Genomic DNA, 15,928 nt, shown 5'->3' with positions numbered 1-15,928 from the left:
GTGCCTGTACAGAAACTTCATTCTTGCTTTCTGTATGTCATCACAAGTCTTTTGCAACTTCCAGTAAATTCTTCACCTCACACACCACCTATTCTTTTTACAGCATCTTCATTGTCTACCCAGTTTTGAGCTGATGCTATTTAAATATCCCGTTACTTCCCTCTGCTGACCATAAACATCTCCCCCCCACCCAAAAAAAATACAAAATCGTCCTGGCTCCCTTGGCAGTCTGAGACTTGTAAAACTTAACTTTTGGTGACTTGCTTTGGTTTGTGGCTTCTATCTATAACTGTGAAGAGTTGGAGGAGAAACATGAAGCAGGCCTAGAGCAGGGGTCGCCAACCTTTTGGACCTCAGGGACCACCAAACTCATAATTTTAAATCCCAGGGACCACTAACCGGTTCTGTGGGCGTGGCCTTATTTGTGGGTGTGGCTTGGTGGTCATGTGAACAGCTGGGCATGGCTTGTATGTAAATATTATAAATATTTATGTAAATATTGATTTTTTTTTATAAAAAAAAAAGAGCAACCCAAAATCAGGCTAAGCAGGCAGGCAGATTGAGTTGCTCACAGAAATCATTAAGTGATCTATCTATCTGCCATCGGCTAGCTCAGTTTCTCAAGTTTGCTTGCCATGAGTCTGCACTCAATAATAGAGCCTTCAATACCAAGGGTGGTTCAGCTGTGCTTAAAAGCAGAGCCGAAGAGCTAAAGACTAGCTAAAAAGCAAGAAGTCCAACCATTTTCCTGCTTCCTAGCTAATCTAAATCTCCCCACACAGCAGAACAGATAATGGTCAGAAAAAAGAAAAAATAGCAATTTAGCAGGCAAGTTTACCGAGTAAGGAGTGAGTGGGCGGGGAGGATTCCCGCGGGCCATGTGGGCTGCGCAGCCTTGTGTTTCTGCGCAGCCTGGATTAATTGCTTTGGGGGGGATGCTCTGGGGGTGAGATTTCTCTACGGCCCACCAAAATTTTCTCACGGCCCACCAGTTGGCGACCGCTGGCCTAGAGGGTAAGATAAATCCACCTGCCCACCCCCTGCCTTTAGGGTCTTGAATGGGATGGCAGCAGGGGTGGGATTCTTTCGGTTCGGACTGGTTCAAGCAAACCGGATGTTAAAGATACATCTGGTTTGCCAAACCAGTATTTCAACCGAGCGCCTGGCCGCACCTGCCCCTCTCCTCCCATGAATCTCCACACAATGAGGGTAAGTGCAGAGTTCGTGTGGGGGCTCTTGGCCGGGGTGGTGGTGGAAATGAGCCTTCTGGAAGTCCAGAAATGTGCCTGTTTCAAGCTTCCAGTGGGCCTTCAAAGCCTGGAGGAGGCCGTTTTTTCATTCTCAGATGCCTGGGGGAGGCCTCCGGATCCTTGGGAGGGTAAAAAAAACGGCCTCCTGGAAGTACCGGAAGCTGCAAAACGGGCCTGTTTCCGGCTTCTGGTGGGCCTCTAGAGCCCAGGGGAGGCCGTTTTCGCAAGTGGTGGGATTCAAAAATGTTTACTACCGGTTCTGTGGGCGTGGCTTGGTGGGCATGGCCATGTGACTGGGTGGGTGTGGCTTTTTTTGCAGCCCCCACCCATTTTGGGGAGCTTCTTAGCCACAGAGGAGCCCCTGGGTTTTTTTTTTTTTTTTTGCTCCTCTAGGGCTCTGGAAGAAAAGGAACAGAGCATGGGAAGGTGCGGCACGCAGCACCCCTCCAAGCTCTGTTTTGGGAGCTTCCTAGCCTCAGAGAAGCCTCTGGGGGGTGTTTTTGCTTCCCGAAGGCTCCTCTGAGGCTCAGGAAGAAAAGGAACAGAGAATGGGAGGGACACACAGCACCCCTCCAAGCTCTGTTTTGGGAGCTTCCTAGCCTCAGAGAAGCCTCGTGGGGGTGTTTTTGCTCCCTAATGCTCCTCTGAGGCTCAGGAAGAAAAGGAACAGAGAATGGGAAGGTGCGGCACGCAGCACCCTCCAAGCTCTGTTTTGGGAGCTTCCTAGCCTCAGAGAAGCCTCGTGGGGGTGTTTTTGCTCCCCTAATGCTTCTCTGGGGCTCAGGAAGAAAAGGAATAGAGAATGGGAAGGTGCGGCACGCAGCACCCCTCCAAGCTCTGTTTTGGGAGCTTCCTAGCCTCAGAGAAGCCTCGTGGGGGTGTTTTTGCTCCCTAATGCTCCTCTGAGGCTCAGGAAGAAAAGGAACAGAGAATGGGAAGGTGCGGCACGCAGCACCCCTCCAAGCTCTGTTTTGGGAGCTTCCTAGCCTCAGAGAAGCCTCTTGGGGGTGTTTTTGCTCCCCTAATGCTCCTCTGAGGCTCAGGAAGAAAAGGAACAGAGCATGGGAGGGACACGCAGCACCCCTCCAAGCTCTGTTTTGGGAGCTTCCTAGCCTCAGAGAAGCCTCGGGGGGGTTTTTGCTCCCCTAAGGCTCCTCTGGGGCTCTGGAAGGCAAAAAATGGAGGGGGGCTGAGCTCCTCCTCCATTTTTGCCTTCCTGGGCCTCAGCAAGGGGAATCCCGGAACAGCTGATCTTATCTACAGCTGATTATCGGGAGGGGAAAAAAATACCTTAGGCGAATGTCAGGCAGGCGGGCAGGGTGAGTGAACATCGGGCGGGAGGGCGACCGGGTGGGGGGGGGCGTGACCAGCCAGAACTTACTACCGGTTCGGCGACCCATGCCAAATTCTTGCTACCGGTTCGCCCGATCCGGTGTGAACCGGCTGAATACCACCACTGGTTTTTGCCCTTCTAGAGGCCTGGAAGAGGCCTCCGGACCTTTGGGAGGGCAAAAATGGCCTCCCCTTCCTCTGGAGGCCCACTGGAAGCCGGAAACAGGAAGTTCCAGTAGGCTAAGCTCACCACAACCACTCCCACCCAGCAACCAGGCAGCGAACCAGTTGCTGGGATTTTAGAATCCCACCCCTGGATGGCAGATTCACAAAGGGGGTAAAGGAGAGAATCGCTATGCTGCTGTGACAACAGTTGTTAAAAGACCAGAATCATTAAATCGGTGGTCCCCAACCTTTCCGGCTTTGCAGAACGACGAGAGGGGGGAGGAGAGGAAATGGTTCTGTGCGAGCGCACATATGTGCAGCTCCATTTGCGTGAGAGAGACATGCGCTCAAATGTGCGTGTGAAGTTCCATGTGTGCCATTTGATTGCAAATGGGCCATGGCCTAGTACCAGGCCTCAGCCTGGGGCTCGGGGACCCCTGCATTAAATGATTCAGATGCAGAAGACCTAGTCAGGATGGGTTAGAAAGCTGGCAGTTTAATGGGATCCCTGGGTGGGTATAAAACATCCCGCCTTGAGCGCAGGGGGTTGGACTAGAAGATCTCGGAGGTTCCTTCCAGCCATAGGATTCCATGTTCTATTTAGCCGGCTCCACTGTTTGCCTCCTTAGTTTGAAACGGAAGTGCTCATAATGCATTTAAGTTGGAAAGGAAACAATACCACCACTGAATGTAGATGTTGCTGCAATGATGAACAACCATTGTGATTGCAGGAATAAGAAATCAAATGCTGTACAGGTGGTCCTCGACTTAACGACCGGTACTGAGCCCAAAATTTCTGTCACTATGCGAGACAGTTAAGTGAATTTTGCCCCATTTTACGACCTTTCTTGCCACAGTTATTAAGTAAATCATTGCAGTGGATAATATGGTAACGCAATTATTAAGAGAATCGTTGTAGCTGTTGAGTTAGTAACCCATTGTTAAGTGAATCTGGCTTCCCCAATGACTTTGCTTGTCAGAAGGTCACAAAAGGAGATCACACTGCAACCGTCATAAATATGAACCATTGCCAAGCGGCTGAATTTTGATCATGTGACCACACGGATGCTGCAACCATTGTTAAGTGTGAAAAATGGACATAAGTCAGAGGCCTTTGGTGCTATCTGTGCTTGTTTTCTTGCAGATCTTTCATTACTCAAACTAAACATCATCCATGCTAGTACATCACTACATCACTAGCACGGATGATGTTACCTAGATGGGTAATGAAACGTCTGCAAGAAAACAAGAAAGCTCAGAGTGCACCAAGGACCCCTCATTTCAATCCTGAACTTCAAATATTCTCCTTTACTGGTCATAAGTCACTTTTTCAGTGCCACTGTTAACTTCAAAGGTACCTGTAGCTACCAAAGTTCTAATAAGACCTGTGTAGATGCACCATGGGGATTTTTTTGCCTACTGAGGTCCAATTTCTCTTGCAGGCGGAAGAGGCAAAGATGGGGCACCGATCATTACCTTCCCCGAATATCCAGGTTTCAGTGAGATCCCCGATGAAGATTTTCTGAATGTTGTCACCTATTTAACTAGCATTCCCAGGTAAGTCTTCAACTATGGCAAGCTTTGATTTGGTTCTGAACCTAGATTACTTCACTCCTTTCTTTTTTCCCCCCAGGGTAAGATCAAATAGCATTATTTTCATCCCTTCCAAATTTTGGAATACTCTTTCTCTGATCCCTCCCCGATGTGTATTCTCTCCAGATTCGAATGCTTGCAGGTAGATAACCTGGTTTATCCGGGCCCTGGCTTGCATTACATCTTATTTATCATTTTTGTATGCTATTCATCTCTTGGGTCTAGCATCCATACATCATATATAATAGTGTATAAATAGCACCCATCTTATTTATGAAAGCAGAATCAATAATCTGAATAGTTTATATTCAAGATGACATTTCTGTATCAATTCCAGGATACTGTCCTTTCAAACAAAAGTGGAAATGAAAGCTTTATTTTATCATTTGGACTTCAGAAAAATTAAGAGTGGTTGTTTATGAAGACATATTTTTGCAAGTTTCTACTCTTACAGATACTCCTTGACTTACTTGTAAGAGATGTCTGAGGGAGGGGTTAAACATGTCATCAGTCATGCGTCCCTGCACACCCACAACAGATCTAAGTCCAATCCACCTTGAATGCCTTTCTTAATTCCCATTAATTCCCCTTGACCATTAGTAGGTCAGATTCTTGTAGAGAACTTAAGCTTGCAATAAATCTTTATACTCATTTGAATTACCTGAATCGCCTGATTTCCCCAGAGCTTGACACTTACAACCACAATTGAGCCTCAAAATTTCCATTGTTAAATGAACTTTGCCCCATTTTACATCCTTCCTTGCCATAGTCATTAAGTGAACCACTGCAGTTGATAAGTTAGTATCACAGTTATTAAATGAATCTGGCTTCCCCGTTGATTTTCCCGTCAGATCACAGAAGGTGAGTACATGCCAATAGCCAGTGTCCAAACTTTGATCAGGTGACCACGGGGATGCTGCAAGGATCACCTTTTTCAGTACTGTTGTAACTTCCAATGGTCACTAAACAAATAGTTGTAAGACGAGGACTACCTGTACAAGATGAATGTCAGCCACAAAGGATCAGGACCATCCATGAAGTTGTATCACACAAGAATCTAGTCAAGTAAAGTTAAACACTAAATTGACACTAGATAAGGATCAATAGAATTCAGGAGGAGTTGGACTTGGAGCGCTTATGGCAACGTATTGATTCTAAGCTGATGATACACTTAACACCGCCTCTGGGGTCTGCCTGCTTTTTTGTGCAACCTCTGATTTCCCCCTTCACCAAAATTTCATCATCTTCCTCCAAGCATTCTGACCTTTGCTCAGTACATCCCAAGAACTTATGAGGTTTCCACTAGCAGATCAATAGAGAAGTATAGAAATTGGCCTCCCATCTCCAACCTTAGCACATTCCAATGTTATCCTAAATGCTGATGCCACTACTAAAGAAAGTCAGCAAAATCCTGGCTCATGTTACTCAATAAGAGTTTAAATTTCAGGAAGTATCTTCCTTTAGCATAGTGAAGGGCTTGGGCAGGAAACCCAATCCAGGACAATGACAATGATGAAAAGCAGGATGAAGTATATAAGACCTTGATAAAATAAAAATAAAGAATTATTTCAAGGCCCTGCAGGTGCCAAGTTGGAAAATGTAATGTTCCCTTACAACATCAGTGGTTGTGTAACATCTTATGATCTACTGACCACAAAGGGGAAGTGTAAGATGGTTAAGAATATTCTGTATATTTTCTCCCACATTTATCTAAGAAATTACTCATCTTAAATGCTCATTTTCCCCCCAGCAACATACCTACAGAGCACATGCCTTCCTGGTAGGATGCAATCGTTAGACTTTGCCTATCTGTTTGGTTATGGTTTCCTGTAAATTAATAGCTTTCCAATTGCATAACTTGGCTCCTTGATTGTTGCTCAGATCAGACCCGATACACAATTCTCCAAAATACCGCATTTTTTGGACTATAAGATGCCCTTTTCTCCCCCAAAAAGTGGATGGAAATGTCTGTGCATCTTATAGAGCAGTGGCCCCCAACCTTTTTTTGTGCCACGGCCTGGTACTGGCATCACAAAATGATCCGCGGCCCGGTACCGGCATTAGCACGCATGACCAAGGCAAGGCGAGCCGAGCGACCGGCCAGCCAGCCAGCCGTCCCCCGCTTCTCCCTGCCACCTTCAACTCCTCCTTTGTACCTTTTTTGTGCTTTCTTAATCTCCTCCACCATCAGGACGGCTCTTCGTTCGAAGCCGCCCCCCACCTTCAATGAAACTAAGGCGCAAGGATTCCTTCAGGACCCAAACGCCGCTTTCCAACCGGAAAAGCTCACCCGGAAGCACTTTCTTGTCGAAACAAGATGGTGGCGCCCAGCAAACCGGCGGCCCAGTAGAAAATGATCCACGGACCAGTACCGGTCCGGGGCCCGGTGGTTGGGGACCCCTGTTATAGAGCGAATACAGGCTTGCTTTTGGCCTCCCAAACCCTGCGCGCATCCTGTTTTTGGCCACCCCCAATACCGGGAAGGGCAAAAATGGGACTCGAAGAGGCCTCCAGGGCCCCTTTTGGCCTGCAGAGGAGGATTTGGGAGGCCAGAAACAAGCCCATTTTTGGCCTGCAGAGTGCTTCTGGACACCACCAGGAAGGGCAAAAACGAGACACGCGGAGGCAAAAAACTAATTTCCCCCCTTGTTTTCCTCCTCTAAACCTGGGTGCGTCTTATAGTCCAGTGCATCTTATAGTCCATAAAATACGGTACCTCAGAATTATAGTTCTAGATACGCAGAAATATAGTGTAGAAACGTATTACTTTTTTCATGATCTTAAAGTGAATAACATGCTTCTGTATTTATGTGCAGAATATCATGTTTCTTTTAAGTGTTTTCTAACATAAAGGAAATGTTTAAAAATATGCATGTACATAAAGATATACAAGTAGTCCTCAACTTACAACTGCTCATTTAGTGATTGTTTGAAGTTACACCAGCACTGAAAAAAGTGACTTATGACCGTTTTTCACACTTACAACCATTGCAGCATCCCCATGGTCACGTGATCAAAACTCAGACCCTTGGCAACTAACTCATATTTATGACAGTTTCAGTGTTGTGAGGACACGTAATCACCTTTTATAATGTTCTGACAAGCAAAGGCAATGGGGAAGCCAGTGAACAACCATGTTACTAACTTAACTGTAGTGGTTCACTTAACGACTATGACACGAAAGGTTATAAAGTGGGGGCAAAAATCACTTCACAAATGTCTCACTTAGGATCCGAAATTTTGGGCTCAATTATGGCGGTAAGTTGAGGAATATCTGTATGTATATCTGTATGTGTGAGCATGTCATATTTTTAATTTGTTTTTTTCCTAAGATACTCAGTTCCTAGCCCTAATCAGGTCAGAACCTCAGTAATGGTGTGTTATCCATTTAATTACTTTCCTACACTGTTTTCTTTCTTAAAATCCTGTTCCAACCTGTTTCCAATTATAAGTTTAATAAATTATTTTATATTGGTTGGTTGCACAGTCAGTCAGATGTTTAGATTGCATTTGGCAAAAAGTCCACAGAGATTCTCAGTCATCCAAGTCATGGTTGTCCCAAAGGTGCTTTTTTCAGGAGGCAACTGGACTTTCTGGTTTTTTTCTTTTGAAGGCATTTCGCTTCTCATTCAAGAAGCTTCTTGAGCTCTGACAGCACAGTGGGGAATGGAAATGCTTCAACGATCCTCTAAAAGCAAGGGTCTTCAAACTTGACAGCTTGAAGACTTGTGAACTTCAACTCCCAGAATTCCTGAGCTAACATGACAGGAGGAGGAATTCTGGGAGTTAAAGTCCACAAGTCTTCAAGCTGTCCAGTTTGAAGACCCCTGTTTAAAAGGATGGAAATGACCATCTGTCTGCAAGGAATATGAATCTTTCCAGTCCCCACTATCCTGTCAGAGCTGAAGAAGCTTCTTGGATGAGAAGCAAAACTTCTTCAAAAGAAATACAAGGAAGTCCAGTTGCCTCCTGAAAAAGCACCTTTAGGACATTGGATTTGGCATTTCGACCTACCTGTCGAGACTTTGCCAAGGGTCTGGGATAGCCAGATGTGGATGTTTGATTATCTTAAAGGAATCTTAGCAGGATGTAAGCTGTTTTGAGTAGAGCTGCCTTTCGCAATCGACCAATGGTGATTTTGTCAATGCCGATGGTGTGGCTGGCTCAGGAATTTTGGGAATTGAAATCCACAAATCATAAAAGGACCACGATTCCCCACTCCCATCTAGGAAGTTGAATAATGCATTTGCCTTATGGAAGGAAGGTCTTATTACATGTAAGAATAATGTCTTGCTACAGGAGCAGAATCCGTTACCCGGGGAAGTGACAATCTCTCTTTTATTGGAGGTGTTGAGGCTGGACAGCTATCAATGGAGGATGTTTTAATTTGGGGGTTGGATGTAATAGCTTAAATGGCCCCCTTCCAACTCTATGGTTTTCTGCACACATTTTCATGTTTACTGGGAAGAAAATACCCCTTTGTTCCAAGGGCTTTTTGTCCATTTTTGCTGCACTCAGTACAAATAGGAAAACAATCCCGGGCTGGCTATCCCTATTTATTTTCTGTGCCAAATGTTGCTCTCCATCCGTTATTCACTTTACAATCTTTTCTCTCTGATTTCTAAAATAAGGCCTTGAAAACATTCATCTAGAAACAATAAACGGTAAGAAGGCCAACTCTTCTGCAAGCTAATGCAGAATGTGGTTCTTTCTGTGAAGGGCAGATGCTGAGTTAAAATCGTAACAGCAGCAAAATCTTTCCTATTGTGAAATTCAGCAAAAAAAAAAAAAAAGTGAGCACCTTGATCTATAAGACAGTGATGGAAACTGCTAGTCAATAGATCAGGAACCCAGGAAAAAGCTGTGTTCACATAATAGGTTTAACCTGGTTTATAACTTAATAGCCCATGTTCATTTTCTATTGTTTGTACTATATTGGGAATCTTGAACACATCAGCTGATCTGGATTCACGCAGTGTGCTGAGTTACACAAAACAGGATTCACATGCTAACCAAAAAAAGCCTGGATTAGATTAGTGGGTCTCAACCATGGCAATTTTAAGGTGTGGATTTTAACTTCTAGAATTCCCTAACAAGCATTGAGTTGAGGTCCATTCTCAACTTAAAGCATGTTGGTTGGGGAATTCTGGGAGTCTACTCATCCTCAAGCATACTGGCTGAGGAACTCTGGTAATTAAAGTCCAGCCCTCTTCAAGATACAGATAATCAGAGTTGGAAGGGACCTTGTAGGTCATCTAGTCCAACCCCCCGCCCAAGCGGGAGACCCTACACTATTTCTGATAAATGGCAGTCCAATCTCTTCTTGAAAGTCTCAAGTGATGGCGCTCCCACAATTTCCGAGGGCAACTTCTGTTCCATGGGTTGATTGTTCTCACTGTCAGAAAGTTTCTCGTTTGCAGGTTAAATCTCTCCTTGTTCAGTTTCCATCCATTATTCCTTGTCTGGCCTTCAGGGGCGTTGGAAAATAGCTTGACCCCCTCCTCTCTGTGGCAGCCACTCAGATATCAGAACCCTGCTATCATGTCTCCCCTGGTCCTTCTCTTAACTAGACTAGCCATGCCCAGTTCCTGCAACCGTTCGTTGTATGTTTTAGCCTCCAGTCCCCTAATCATCCTGGTTGCTCTTCTCTGCACTTTTTCTAGAGCCTCAACATCTTTTTTATAATGTGGTGAACAAAACTGGATGCAGTACTCTAAGGCTTTATAGAGTGGTATTAGTACTTCCCTTGATCTTCACTGTATCCCTCTGTTAATGCAACTTAGGATTGCATTAGCTTTTTTGGTGGCTGCTGCAAACTGCTGGCTCATATTTAGCTGGTTGTCCACTAAGACTCCAAGATCCCTCTCACAGTTAATGCTATTGAGCCTGGTTTCACCCAGTCTATATGTGTACTTTTTTTTTTTCTTGCCTAAGTGTAAGCATACTGGCTGGGGAATTCTGGGAGTTGAAATACACATATTTGAAGCATACTGGCTGGGAAATTCTGGGAGTTGAAGTCCACACCTCTTAACGTATATCAACTGCTAAAGAGTTCTGGGAGTTGAAGTCCACACATCTTAGTTACCAAGGTTGAAACACACTGGATTAGACTATCTCCTATTAATCATTCCATCTTTTTCTATTTTATGATTCTATGAGATCACCTCCACAGTTCTGTTTTGTGTTTAATTTTTTGCGTATATTTTGCAAAAAAAATGTCGGAAGGGTAAACTGGTGGCATGTAGCAAAGACGAAACTGCAGGATCCTTTTTATTTCTGAAAACGCCCTTGGACCACAAATGGTGCCCCTAAAAGACAAAGGGCTAAGAACTTTTTCTGGTAGTTTTAGCCTCTTGGAATTTAGGCCTCTTGAGTTCTCAGTTATCCTCCTCTGTTGGCAATCAGTAAAAACAGCCATCTACATTACAAGTACCAAGGACAGCACAGGTAGTTATCACCTTACGGCAGTTCATTTAGTGACCATTTAAAGTTACAACGGCACTGAAAAAAGGGACTAACAACCATTTTTTCACACTTACAACCATCGCAACATCCAAATTCAGATGATCCAAATTCAGACACTTGACAACTGACTCATATTTATGACGGTTGTTGCCTCTTAGAATCAAGTGATCCCCTTTGGTGACCTTCTGACCAGCAAAGTCAATGGAGAAGCCAGAGTCACTGAACGGGGTTACTAACTTAGTAACTTAACAACCGTGGCAAGAAAGGCCGTAAATTCACTTAACAACTGTGGGAAGAAAGGTCATAAAATGGACAAAACTCACTGAAGAAATACCTCACATAGCAACAGACATTTTGGGCTCACTTGTAAGTCAGAAATTTCCTGTATGGTATACAGATGAACAGAGTTGGAAGGGACCTTGTAGGTCATCTAGTCCCACCCCACACCCAAGCAGGAGACCCTACACCATTTATGACAGGTAGCAGTCCAGTGTCCCTTTGAAAGCCTCCAATGATGAAGCTCCCACAACCTCTGAAGGCAACTTCTGTTCCATGGGTTGATTGTTCTCACTGTCAGAAAGTTTCTCCTTGTTTCCAGGTTGAATCTCTCCTTGATCAGTTTCCATCCATTATTCCTTGTCTGGCCTTCTGGTGCTTTAGAAAATAGCTTTGCCCCTTCCTCTCTGGGGCAGCCCCTCAAACATTGGAACACTGCTATCCTGTCTCCCCCCTTCCTTCTACATAGAAACAGACATTTTGGGGCCCCTTGTAAGTCAGGGGTTTGCTATACAAGAGAGATACTCTCAAGTTTTCAGTAACATTAAAAAAAAAAGTGGGGGAGGGGAGCTCTCTTCCAAATGCAGGAGGGAGGGGCTGATGACTTGAACTTGTGAAAAGAGGTCCCGGGGTTAGCTCCCAGCACAGAAGCCAAGTCCGGTTTAACAATTCTGCAATCATTCATCCATAGTGCTCAGATGTTTCTCGGATTTCCTATTTCTCAACCTAAGTGTAACTTTTTTTTTAATAAAAAAAAGAGGCCCAGCCTCCACCAGTGAATCTTTTTTTTTTTCCAGATTTTTTCAAATCAGATGTTTGTTTTTTTGGAGGGGGAAGCTTGTCCTCACCTGGCCTCCTTGCTTTGCCCCCGTCGTCGTCCCCCAGTCCCGGGGGCTCCAACGATTTGCAAATTATCCCAAACTCGTCCGGTTGCAGCCATTCGGTGGAAAAAAAGCTGCAATCCATCAGAAGCGATTTTAGGGAGGGGGGGGGGGCGTTTTAAACTATCCGCCTTGGAGGGGGGAGGAAGCGATGCCAGGGAGGAAACGCGGCATGCATGCCACTCGCTGCCCGTGCCCCTTTGCCCTGGCTCGGAGCAACTCGGAGCAACGTGTCGTCGCCGCCGCCGACCGGGCATTTTTGCTGCAGTAACGTAGCCGGGAACGACCGATGCTGCTGCCGCTGCTGCCGTTTCTTTGCATTTCCCAATTATTCCTTCCTCTGGTTATTTTGCAGTCTGGAGGCTGCCAGCATCGGCTTCATCACCATCATCGACAGACGGCGGGACAAATGGAGCGCGGTCAAGGCATCGCTCACCCGAATCGCAGTAAGTGTGCCAATTCCACGGTTCTTTTTCTTTTTTAGTGTGTGGGTGCGTGTGTTATTGTTGTTGTTGCACCGCGTGGCTTCTTGCAAAACTCCTGCGGCAAATCTCTCCGCCTGCCTGCCCTCCAGATGCTGCCCCCCCCCGTTGCATGCTCGCATGGGCCCCGCCTGACTTTTCTGCAAAAACAAACAAACCAACTCCCGCATTTCAAATAGGCAAAGGGTCGCTGCAGCCTGCCAAGCCGCTCCGACCGTGTACTAAGAGCCTGAGCAGCCTCGGGAGAAATTAAAGGAGGGAGGGAGGGAGTTGCACTACCATTGCATTTTGCAGATTGGGAGGGGGGGGGCGCTTCTCTTGCCTGTGCCCGTAGAGAACCATGGGTTTTCTTCTACCACGACCCACCCCCGCCGTTGGATTGCACGGCCAAGCCGAAGGGGCAAGGGGAGGGTTGCTGAACCCACTTCCCGCTTTTGCTGCTTTGGAAAGATTCCCAGGGCCCCGCGCGTGCACGGAGCTGCTGGGTCTCTCCCTCCCCCACTCCAAAAGGGGCTAGAGAAACGGGGACCCGTGGCGTCTTCTCTCCGGAGCCTCTCCCACCCACCCCCACCCCTCCAAAAAAAAAAGGGCCAGCCGCTCGGACAAGGACGGTTCCCTCTCTTTCTTCTGCAAACGGCCTGCTCCGATTGGCGAAGATGCGCGGAAATATAAATAGCCTTGCCCCTAAGGCGGTATTTATGCAATGCTTTTTGAAGGGCGCTCTTCCGAAGGACGAGGCGGCCCCGCTTCAATGGAAAAAGCAGGCGCGTTACTTTCACGCGTGGATTCTTCGCGCAGTGGGGCTTTGCAGAGGTGTGAAAAGGGTTCCCGCGTTGCTTCGCTAAGTCCGTGCATCCGCAGGCTTTTAAAATGAAACATCTTTGCTTGGGTCTGCCTGCATGCCCTCTAAGCAATGACATATTGTTTGCAAATTAACAGATGAACAGAGTTGGAAGGGACCTTGTAGGTCATCTAGTCCAACCCCCCCCCAAGCGGGAGACACTACACCATTTCTGACAAATGGCAGTCCAGTCTCTTCTTGAAAGTCTCAAGTGATGAGTCCCACAACTTCCGAAGGCAACTTCTGTTCCATGGGTTGATTGTTCTCACTGCCAGAAAATTTCTCCTTATTTCCAAGCTGAATCTTCTCCTTTGTCAGTTACCATCCATTATTCCTTGTCTGGCCTTCGGGTGCCTTGGATAATAGCTTGGCCCTTCTCTCTGTGGCAGCCCCTCAAATATTGGAACACTGCTCTCATGTCTCCCCTAACCAAATCATCATGGTTTGGTTTGCACAGCTTAAACTGATGTAGCAGTTTTGAAACCAAGTGTGAACTGGTTCCTGGTTAGCTGAAATTCAGGCCGGAATTGACCTGATGTGTTCTTGGGCATGAATCAATCTAGGAATAAGGAATATAAGCATTATCTATATTGCTTTCTCTGGTACAAATCAAAGAAAGGTGTAAATTAAATAAGACAGCAGTACTGATAAATTTGCCAAGAGCAGAAGCAGCCAGTGCATTTGTCAGTAAATAAGAGTAGTGGGGGGAAAATGTTTTATCAGCCAGTACTGAGTGCAAGGAAACCATAAGGAGGGGTGAGGTTGGAAAAATATTTTTCTTTTCCTTCTGCATTTTCTTTTCCTTCTGGGAAGCAGGCAAGAAGTCTTGGGTGGTTTTGTAAAGCTGTAAGTCAACATCAAACGGGGTTAGGAATCTCAGAAGAAGGCTGACCTAAATAAGTTCCATTTGTTTAAACAGCACCAAATCTCACTGTCAACCACATTCTGTTTCTCTACCTCCCTCTCTTCCTCCACCTTCTCTTTTTCCCCTCTTTCCCTCCTCTCCCATCTCCTCTTCTTCCCCTCCCCCTTCCCCCCTCTCTCATACTCTCCCACCTCCCACTCTTTTCTCCTTCTCCATCTCCCCCTCCTTCTCCCCTTTCCCATCTCTCTCCTTTCCTGCTCTCTATCTCCCCTTTACCTCAATCTCCCTCCTTCTCCCTCTCTCTCTGTCTCCCTCTCCTCTTTTCCTCTCCCTCTCTCCTTTCCTTCTCCCCTCTCTTCACCCCTGTCTTTCTCCTTTTTTCCATCTCCTTTCCCTCCCTCTCACCCCATCCTCTCCCCCCTCCTTTACCTCTCCATCTTTCCCTTTCCCTCCCTCTCTCTCTCCTCCCCTCTCCCCTTCTCTCCCTTTACTTCTCTCTCTCTTTCTTTCTCCTTCCCTCCATTTCTTCTCTCCCCGTCATCTTTCTCTCTCTCCCTTTCCCACCTCCCTCTCTGTTTTTTCCATCTCTCACCTTCCCTATCTCCTTGTTTTCCCTTCCCCTTCTCTCCAGGGGTGGGATTCTACCTGGTTGCACCAGTTCTACAGAACTGGTTGTTACGATTCTGCGCAGTTCAGAGAAAATCACAAATCGCACCATTGGCTGGCCCCACCCTGCCCTGCCTACTCACTCCTTACCTGGCATGCGTGCCATCCAAATTGCCTGTTAAGTTGCTATTTTTCCTTTTTTTCCCCCGCCCATCAGCTGTTCTGACTATCAGCTGTGCTGGGAGATTTAGATTAGCTAGACAGCAGGAAATTGTTGGATTTCTTGCTTTCTAGCTAATCTAAAAGCAGAGCTGAACCTTCCTAGCTTCTATTTTTCAGTGCAGACTCAGGTAGCGGATTGCAGAAAGAAATCCCTTCTCTGAAGGAATCTATGATTCTGTGAGCAACTCAATCTGCCTGCCTGCTTTGTCTGATTTTGGGTAAAAGTTGCTCTTTTTTTAATAAAAAATTCAATATTTACATAAATATTGACAATATTTACATACAAGCCACCCCCAGCCAGTCACGTGACCATTAAGCCACACCCACAAATTAGACCACGCCCACAGAACTGGCTGTTAAGAAATTTGAATCCCACCACTGCTTCTCTATTGCTCACCCTCTAATCAATACATGAGTTACTACTACAACTCTGACAGTTTACTCTCTGGCCCATGCTGGAAGACCTCACCACTTCACCTGACAATCTGCCCCACTGAGTGACAGCTTATATAGTCGAGACGTTTCTCCCAAAGGCTAGCTTCAGCTCAGGTCCTTGTAGCTTTAACCACCTGATTCTGGTTTTTTTTCCCTTTCCTTTTATTATTTCTTCTCATTTTATTACGGTACTGTAACAATTTCATTATAACTCTCAGAAACACCAGAGGTTGACCTTCAGCTTGTGCATCCTGTCTTATGCCTTTAATCTCAACAGTGGTTGATTCAGTTTTGGTTGGTCTTATGGATTTTATGTTCTAATAAAAAAAAAACGGTTCCCAACAACTGATGGGAAAGGTTCGCGAGAAGTGTATAAAATAAACAATTAAAAAGTCCGAATGGTGAGTGAAGAAGATCCACCTTCCTCACGTTCAGCTTTAAAAATCTGTCAGAGGTTCATACTGAAAGTGGTGGCCAACCAAGAATCACGACAGAAAATATTAAACACTACTATA

General features: G+C 45.8%; 1 protein-coding gene across 8 annotated transcripts in view; it reads left to right on the top strand.

The window, feature by feature from the left end:
• The window catches only part of MCF2L2 (MCF.2 cell line derived transforming sequence-like 2), a 222,745-nt gene that overhangs the window by 71,707 nt on the left and 135,110 nt on the right, over positions 1–15,928 (top strand). For all 8 annotated transcript variants that reach the window (XM_087965413.1, XM_087965407.1, XM_087965410.1 and 5 more), the window contains exons 3-4: positions 4,190–4,304; positions 12,318–12,408. In XM_087965413.1, coding sequence (XP_087821539.1) covers positions 4,190–4,304; positions 12,318–12,408 — 206 coding nt within the window. The remainder of the gene's footprint in view (positions 1–4,189; positions 4,305–12,317; positions 12,409–15,928) is intronic.

This window comes from Notechis scutatus, chromosome 4 (assembly GCF_049901735.1).
Source record: "Notechis scutatus isolate UNSWTSFEM ecotype Mainland chromosome 4, rNotScu1.2, whole genome shotgun sequence".
In the NCBI taxonomy this organism is placed as follows: Eukaryota; Metazoa; Chordata; class Lepidosauria; order Squamata; family Elapidae; genus Notechis; species Notechis scutatus.
Note: the sequence above shows the minus strand (reverse complement) of the source record. Positions and strands in the feature narration are given on the sequence as shown.